Source organism: Cricetulus griseus (assembly GCF_003668045.3).
Source record: "Cricetulus griseus strain 17A/GY chromosome 1 unlocalized genomic scaffold, alternate assembly CriGri-PICRH-1.0 chr1_1, whole genome shotgun sequence".
In the NCBI taxonomy this organism is placed as follows: Eukaryota; Metazoa; Chordata; class Mammalia; order Rodentia; family Cricetidae; genus Cricetulus; species Cricetulus griseus.
The window spans coordinates 99832887-99841131 of record NW_023276807.1 but is presented as its reverse complement, the minus strand read 5'-3'; the positions used below and the strand labels follow the sequence as shown (position 1 = coordinate 99841131).

Below are 8245 nucleotides of genomic sequence, written 5' to 3'. Positions count from 1 at the left end.
GTCATTTCACTATGCTGGCAACCGGCTGGACTAGAAGTATTTGTTGAATTGATGAATAAATGAGCACCTTGGTTAGTGTAAAGCCAGGTGTTGTGTCTGCATTTCACAGTACCTGGGTGTAGGGCAGAGGCCTAGGAGTTCCTCCCAATGTGTGGAGATGGCAGAGCCAGACGCAGGCTGGACAAACCCAGCCTTTCCAAATTGTTGGAGGAGCTTCAGCGTTTGCCCACGGAGGAGGATCTGGACTCTGCCAGTCCCGATGACATGATGCTTCCCTGTGAGGGACTCTGCAGTGACCCGTGGATCTGTTTCTTCACCTCCAACTTGTTGAGGCAGTGGTTTGGGGCTGAGTTGCTGAGCAGGTATTTGTTTGAGGCTCACCCTTCTATCTCCATCTCTACTCCAGGCTGGTCCTTTGAAACACTGTTCTTCCGGTCATTTGCCCTTGTGGGTGTAATGGGGGTGGAAGGGTCTCAGAGGAGATGCAGGCTCGGGTCAGGGTCCCACTGCCCCTCTCACATTGGAACACTTCTCTCCAGCCTCAGTTTCCTTCTCCCTAAACCAAGAACACCAGATTGAGGCTTCAGGTTCAAAGATAACGCAGGGGAACGCTCAGAAGAGAATCTGGAGCTCAGGGTCTCACGAAACAGGAGGAAGTCTGGAAGCCATCGACCATTGGAGCACGCAAGGACACAGTCCCAGGCGCAATGCGACGATTGGGCCAAGGTCACTCAGCCCGAGGCCGGGGCTGACCCTAAGTGACCTGATTCCAAGGGCCTGGGCTTGGCTAACAGCCACGTTGCAGCCAGCTGGTGTTGGAGAAACAGGAAGGTGGCGCCCAGGGGCTTCTGTTTCGGAACGCTTGAGGGGTTCACGCTGTCACCTGGGGGACCAGGCACTAAGGAGACGCGGCCGCCCGGCAGGCACTGAGCCGTGACCCTCCCCGGGAGGGGCGGGGCGGGCGGTTACCTCATCGCCGCCTCCGGGAGGCCCTGCTCACTTGCTCGCCCGCGCGGCCGGCTGGGGCGGCGGCTCCGGCGCTGGAGCGAAGAGAGGACAGAGCTGCGGGCGGGGGCGGGTCTGCGCCGCGCCAGGTGCGCTCTCCCCGCCAAGCTGCGGGTTGGTCCGCCGCCGCCCGCCCGTTCGGTCCGTCCTCGGGCCTGGCCTCTTGCTGCCCAGGTGCTGCAGGCGGCGCGACGCGGGTGTCCCGGGCCGGGCGCGCGCGGCGCGGTGTCGGCTCATGAAGCTCCCCGGCACCCGGCGCGGGGGCGCGGGCCAGCCATGGGCGGCAGCCTGCGTGTGGCTGTTCTGGGTGCTCCGGGAGTGGGCAAGACAGCCATCATCCGCCAGTTCCTGTTCGGTGACTATCCCGAGCGCCACCGGCCCACAGACGGTCCCCGCCTCTACCGGCCCGCCGTACTGCTCGACGGCGCTGTCTACGACCTGAGTATCCGTGATGGTGACGTCGCTGGCCCCGGTTCGAGCCCCAGAGGTCTCGAGGTAGCGGTTCGAAAGTGGACAAGAGAGAGAGGGGAGGGAGGGAGGGAGAGAGAGAGGAGAAGAGAGGAGAGGAGAGGAGAGGAGAGGAGAGGGGAGAGAGAGAGAGAGAGAGAGAGAGAGAGAGAGAGAGAGAGAGAGAGAGAGAGAGAGAGAGAGTGTGTGTGTGTGTGTGTGTGTGTGTGTGTGTGCTTGGTGCCCACGTGCGTGTCCACGTGGACTGACCCAGGGCGCCCAAGCATGTTCGGGGATTGAAGGAAGAGTGTGTTTTGGGTGTACTGCACGAGAGCCCCCTGCGCTAGCCTAGAGGCAACCCGTGAGTGCTTGTGTCTTTCTTGCCTGCCTAGCTAGGCTGGTGTCTGGATCAGCGTGTGACACAGCACTGCCCGAGCTGAGCCACTATGATAGACTGGGCCAGACACAGTATTTTTTTCTAGAGGGGACCACTGCTCCCTCATTCCTGTGTCCTGGATCAAAAACTCAAGTGGTTTGTGCAAAGTCCCAGACAGACTTTTGGTCTTTGGCGCTGGATGCCTTTGAGGGCTTCCCAGAGGGGCTGGCATTCGAGCAGCACCTGGGAGGATAAATTCGTAAAGGAAGCCGTAAGAATATTACAAGGGCAGAGAGCAGCAGGTGCTTAGGCCAGAGGCTTCACCTGCACAGCTGCACCGGGACAGTCACAGTCACCATCTGCTGGATGATGAAAGGCAGATTCCGGGTTCGCACCAGGCAAATACAGGCAGCAGTAGTAGTTTAGGGAGGAAGGGTAATAGTCTGAAGGGAGGCCCAGGATGTAGGAGAATTAGTGATGAACTGACAAGATCCAGGCACTACTGGGAAATCTGGCCCCAGAGAGGGTGCGTACAGAATTTTGGGAGGTGACCTATCACCTGAAGATGAACCATGGGGCTTTGGAGCAGGAGGGTCAGCTGTAAACCTCAGTCTCCACTCCCAGGAATGGCCAGACCCTAAAGACTGGAGCTTGCAGGACACAGATGCCTTTGTGCTGGTCTACGACATCTGCAGCCCCGACAGTTTCGATTATGTGAAAGCCCTGAGGCAGCGCATAGCAGAAAACAGGTGAGGGCTTGGCTGGAGGTGAAGGTCTGCCTAGGGGAGCGGGTAGTTCTGGTCTGGGTTCTAATGAATTATACTCTGTGCCCACGAGGAGGTCTCCGGGTGTATGAGGTCTTTGGCACACTCGGAGATCTCTGGCAGTAGGGGACCCACCCGCATTTGTACACATGGGGAGGGCTCTTCTGGCCATGGAGTCTCCAGCACCGCATCTTTCATATCCATCCGGCCTCCAGGCCGGCGGGCGCGCCAGAGGCACCCATCCTCGTGGTAGGCAACAAGCGGGATCGTCAGCGGCTGCGCTTCGGACCTCGTCGTGCACTGGCCACTCTAGTGCGCAGGGGCTGGCGCTGCGGCTATCTCGAGTGCTCAGCCAAATACAACTGGCACGTGCTGCGTCTCTTCAGAGAGCTTCTGCGTTGTGCTCTGGTGCGCACACGTCCTGCGCATCCGGCCCTACGCCTGCAGGGGGCGCTGCATCCAGCACGCTGCAGCCTCATGTGACCAGAATGGACAGGAAAATGTCATAAAAGTAGGTTCCCACCCATCTCCTGGCTTTTCTTCGAACTCGATTGGACCCAGACAACTCCCAATCATTGGACAAGATCAGTTTTATCTGAGACCTTATTGGGTCACAATCACAGGCGGAAAGGACTTGAATTGGAAGCATTCATAAAGCCCCTGGCAAGCACTTTACTGGAAATACCTTTTGTTTTTGGCATTTTGAGGCAGGGTCTCACTACGTAGGTTCGGCTGGCATCGAACTACAAAGATCCACCTGCCGCTGCCTCTCCAGTGTTGGACTGGCTATTGGAGACATAAGTCATGCCTTACCAGGTAATAAAAAACTTAAAACCACAATTTAAGGGTTTCTTGTTCTGGAATAGGCAGGTCAGAGCATTGAGGCTTGGCCTAGAATCCCAACATATAATGAAGGCTCAGTCCCCCAAAAACAGGAGCTGGAGCAAAACTTTTCTGTCAGAGGTTCTGTTTACTGGACCACAGGTCCTCAGGACACCAGGCTGGTCTCCTCTAAGGCATTCAATAATATTAGTAATTAAATAGCAACACTCATCCCCAAAACCGGAATGTACAACAGGTGTTCCATTGTGCCGTGTGGTCCCGTGGGGTCTGGTGCTCAAGAGGTGGAGGGGTCCCTGAATGCAGAGGGTAGGTTAAGGCCACAAAGAAAATGGAATGGGTGTGGGTGCAGCTGACCCAGTCTATCACATTCAAGAATCTGGTTGGGTCCTTGGGGTGCCCGACTGAAGGGCATGCCAAGCCCCGAGCTCCATGGGTCCTGATGGGCGGCGGGGTCCCCGAGGGGTGGGGATGCGTGAGGGTTTACGGTCTGGTTGTGTGTCCATCCGGCCCCTCGCCAAGGTCAGCGAAGGTTCTGGACCAGTTAGAGAGCTCTTGGTTGCATCCAGTGGCCCCCCTATAGCAAGGCAGGGGCTGCCTTCATCAGAAGAGCTGGACAGAGCTTGGCTGCGGGGCGCGGGCAGCCCATTGGCTGTGCGGCCTGATTCCCCAGGTTGGCCACACTTGCCACCCAGGACACTGAGTGATGAAGATGAGGAGCTGGACGAACAGTAAGCAGAGTCCGGAGCTGGGGGGTCAGGGGCTGGTCCCATGGAGGTATGGCTGGCGGCAGCCTTCAGGGCTCGGGCATTAGCCAAGAATTCCTCTTCCAGTCGCTGGTACAGCTGCTGCTCCTGCTGCGGGTCAAGCTGCAGTGGCGTGCGGAAAAGGCTGGCGGGTGTGGTAGCCAGCTCTAAGCTTGGGCTGGGGCCCCGGGAAGGACGGGGCGCCGCAGGGCTGCGGGCACGCGGAGTCTGTGGGGTGCTCCTTCCAGAACCCCCGGATCCTCCGCCACCTCTACCCCGAGCTACACATGCATGCTGCCCGTCTCGGTCCCTGCGCACCATCAGGACAGCCTGTTCCTCGCGGCTCTGGCTGCGGGCGCGACGCACCGGGCTGGAGGCCGACAGCTGAGCGCCTCGGCCTCCCGGGGCCAAGCGGGACCGTTCCCGGTCTAGCCGGTCTCGAGACTGGCTGCGAGGGGTGGGCGGCCGTCTCGGGGAAGCCGGGAGACCGGAGGTCAGCCGGTGGCTGGGCCGCTCCCTCCGGGAACCAGTGGCCGCGTCGTCGCTGCGGGCACCCGGGGGGCCGCTCTGGGCGGAGGAAGCTGAGGAGTCACTGTCCCCGGAGTAGCGGCGGGAGCGGGGGAGGGGGGGCAGCTGATCTCGGGGCCTGAGGCTGGGAGCGAGAGAGATGTGCATCACTGGCGCAGGTGGAGGGAGCTAGTGAAGCTTGAGCTTTGCCAGGGGACTTCCAGGGACAAGTGAGCATCCTGGCTGAGGGCGCGACTCACCGCCCCAGATTTCCGAAACCTGGGTTGGTCAGGCCACCGCCTGGAGCCCGCCCCAGCTGTGTTGTTGGTTTGTCTGGGTTACCATGGAGATGGAAAGCCAGGCCCGCCCCCATGCACGGGAACTTTTCCCAGGGTGTGAGTCACCGCGCCCAAGCAGACGCCCCTCCCCCACAGCCCTGGCAGATCCACTGATCCTCCAGCTTCTCACCTGAGCGGGACCTCAGGCCCCTCCTTTGTGCTTCGCAGGCTGATGGGGGTTACTTCTGGCCGGGAGCCCCGGCGCTCACTTCCAGGGACTGGGCTACCAGGGCGGGGACTAGGAGTGGGGGATCCCCTCTGCGGGGAGAAAGTCCCAGCCCTCTGCGGGGGCAGACGGTGGGCTGTGGGGATGGAGACCGCAAGTGAGGGGTAGGGCCTCAGAGACCAGCCCCTCCCTGCTGGTGGCCAGTACTCCCACCAGGCACTTACCAGTAGAGGAGCAGCGGCAAGGGTCATGCTTATCTAGGTAGTGCTCCAGTGTATCCCAACCGCCACCCACGCGCACCATCACGTGGCTCCTTAGCACCTGCAGGTCAGAGGGCAGGTCACTGTGGGCCTCCTAGACAACCCCAGAGTGGCTGGACTCGACCTTTCCTCCCTCACTTACCCTTACAAAGATGAGCAAGCTGGAGTCTCCCACTCGGTACTTCCCTTCCGAGACCTTGATCATGGGGAACTGGTCTGGGCAGGTGCAACGGCCCAGGATCTCCCTCACCTGAAGCCAGAGAGGAGGTGCTAAAGGTCAAGGGCTAAGTCCTTCCTTCAGGGTTTAACATTAGCAGCTTCAGAGCAGGAGGAAGTGCCTATTCCCTCCCACACAGGACCTTTTGCCAGCTAGTCACTATAAGGGCTCTGAGAACTCTTGAGAGTTCTGGAAGCCAACCAGAATGAGAGGATAGGGCTTTGACTGTCCCCTGGAAGAAACACCCTGAAAAAAAGCCTTAAGTCCATGGGGGCCCTGGAGCCATCCACATCCAGGACAGGATGAGTGCAGAAGGCCTATGCTACCCCTGAGCATCCCAACCAGAGGGTACTACATGGGACACACGACGCCAACAGGCACAAAGGCCTAGCAAGCACACGACTGCACACATGTTAAGGGAGGCAATGGATGACAGACTGGCTATGTGGGAAGTCTACCCACAGCAGCACCAGAAGGAATGAGCAGGTGGGGCCTTGGGTGACCCAGGCCCAGGGGGCTGGGGGTGCCTGTGGACAGGGTGTCCATTCTGCCCACAGCCATCTAGAGCCTGACTTTTAGGCAGGCACACCATAGTCCTAAACTCCTGATAAGAAAGAAATTCTTAGTCCAACTGCGGGGGTGGCAGGGACACCCAGGTCTTGGGAAAGGAGGGAGCTGGAAGCCTGCACCTCCTATACTCCCAATAGCACTTCCTGTTTCCAGTGGTCACCAGAGCTGGGCTCTCCCAGACACTCACTGTGTACATTTAGCCTAGACCAGGGCAGCAGGCACTCAGCCTGGGGTCTGAGGTTGCCAATGTGTCTGTCTAGCACCCGTGTGCCAAAAGGTGCCTAAGTCACAGTCTTCCATATGAAGCAATTCACTGAACAGTGTTGTTGCTCATTTAATGCGAAAAGAAGAGCTCGTGCCAGAAGCTGGGGGTTTTATCTGCCACAGACCCAGCTGGGCTGTATGGCCTCACTTAGCACCTCTGCCTCTCTGGGTTTATCCATTTCTTTATGGCCAGGTATACACTTGGGGGTCAATGTATGAACCACCCTTTCTGTGGGGGCAGGCTGCAGAGGCTCAGGAATGGGGTTGGCATTAGCTCTGCCATCTGGTCCCCAGGTGGGGAGAGTGGGCAAGAGTCATCACCCAATGCGTACATCAGAGGACTCACCAGTTCATCGAGGTTCCGAAGGTCATTGGGTGTCATTCTGGGTGTTCGGGTGGGAGCTCCCGATACAGTAACAATTTCAGTGGCATCTTCTTCAGCAGCAGGGACGCTGGATACCTGAGGGGTATCTCGGAGCTCCTGCTCAATTTCCTGCTCAAACTGTACCAGCCTTGGGGCAAGCAGGCCGAGGCGCGCCCCGCGCCGGGCCACCTCCAGCAGGCACAATACCACACTCTTCTCGTTCTTGCGCAGCACTAGGTCCTCTGTCTCAAACATGAGCACTTCAGGCACACCCAGCTCGGCCCGGCACCAGCCGATGAAGGTGGCCACGTTGTCTCGGGCCATGAAGGAGCCCGGCGCCACACTGTGTGCCTGGAAAGCCACACCTCGGGTTGGGCGGACAGCAGCCAGAGCCCGGGCAGCCTCGGTGACAGCGTTGGCATGTTGGCACAGCGCTGTGCCTGTGGCCAGCCCTGTGAGGAAGCCATCACCGCTGCCGGGTAGACCTAGACCGTACAGGGCATTGAGCCAATCGGCCAGGTCTTCCTTCATGGCTTCCACGTAGGCCTCACTGGATCGGAACGGCCGCACACTCTTGGCCGCAGAGCCCGCGATGCCCGCCACTGGGTCCGCCATGCCCAGGGCCAGTGGAGTCACTGTAGGCAGGGGACATAGGTCAAGATTGTAGGCAGGGGACATAGGTCAAGAATGATGTGGAGCCCCGCAAGGGCTCAGAATGGTCTACCTCTACCAGCCTGCCACTCAGAGCAAACGCTAAGTTTTAAGTGCAGGCCGTGAGCAAATGCAGCACCTCATTGTCCTCACTGTGAAGCGAATACAGTGCCATCACCTGCTTCAAAGGGCTCAATAAGATTTACACCATCTTAGTGTTTATGTTTGTAGTCTGGATCGTGAGGGGTGTGTGGCTGGGGACAGGTTGGCACCCGTGGGCAAGAAATGCCACTTTAAGACATTAAGACTTGTGGGTAGGATCAGGAGAGGAGCCTCGCCCAGGACCACAGAGGGACAGTTTCCACAGCTCAGCCCATAACCCTCACCAAGTCCCCGCCTTTCCCTCACCCCTCCGCTTAGGGCCGCCCCACCGGCTGTGCGGAGACGGTATCTCCATTCTACAGATGAGGAAACTGAGGCGCAGAAGGGGCAGGCGCTCGCAGAAGGTCGCCGAGCAGTGGGTGGAGGAATCGGGTCGCCTAGGCAGGCCCCGCCTTCTGGGAGAAGCGGCCCCCGGCCGGTGCCAGAAAGGCCCGGACTCCGAATGGCCCCCGCGAGCCTCCGCAGTGCTCGCGGCCTGGTCCAGAGAGGGTGCGTGGCCAGTCAAGGTCACACAGCCCTGGGAAGCGGAGGCCCCGCGCCGCCCGGCCCACCTCCGGGCACCCTGGAC

General features: G+C 59.4%; 2 protein-coding genes across 3 annotated transcripts; one reads left to right on the top strand and one right to left on the bottom strand.

The window, feature by feature from the left end:
* Rasl10a (RAS like family 10 member A) lies at nucleotides 1–3432 on the top strand. Of its 2 annotated transcripts, none has more exons than XM_027387360.2 (3): nucleotides 1–1500; nucleotides 2453–2577; nucleotides 2808–3432. In XM_027387360.2, exons 1-3 carry the CDS (start codon nucleotides 1282–1284, stop codon nucleotides 3073–3075), a joined length of 612 nt encoding a protein of 203 aa, XP_027243161.1. In that variant the 5' UTR covers nucleotides 1–1281; the 3' UTR covers nucleotides 3076–3432. The 2 variants fall into 2 exon arrangements, with proteins under 2 accessions (XP_027243161.1, XP_035308313.1); XM_035452422.1 differs by having other exon boundaries at nucleotides 2716–2848.
* Gas2l1 (growth arrest specific 2 like 1) lies at nucleotides 3165–7499 on the bottom strand (the record flags this gene model as incomplete). Its single annotated transcript, XM_027387357.2, is given in 5 exon segments — nucleotides 3165–4830; nucleotides 5154–5325; nucleotides 5414–5510; nucleotides 5592–5699; nucleotides 6847–7499. Coding segments are annotated over 5 exon segments (2037 nt in total). The 3' UTR covers nucleotides 3165–3803.
* Nucleotides 7500–8245: the final 746 nt, after the last annotated feature.

Coding starts and splice junctions, on each gene's coding strand:
- Rasl10a (XM_027387360.2), top strand. CDS start 1,282: ATGGGCGGCAGCCTGCGTGTGGCTGTTCTGGGTGCTCCGGGAGTGGGC. Junction 1,501..2,452: donor CGAGCCCCAGAGGTCTCGAG/GTAGCGGTTCGA, acceptor CTCCACTCCCAG/GAATGGCCAGACCCTAAAGA. Junction 2,578..2,807: donor CAGCGCATAGCAGAAAACAG/GTGAGGGCTTGG, acceptor TCCGGCCTCCAG/GCCGGCGGGCGCGCCAGAGG.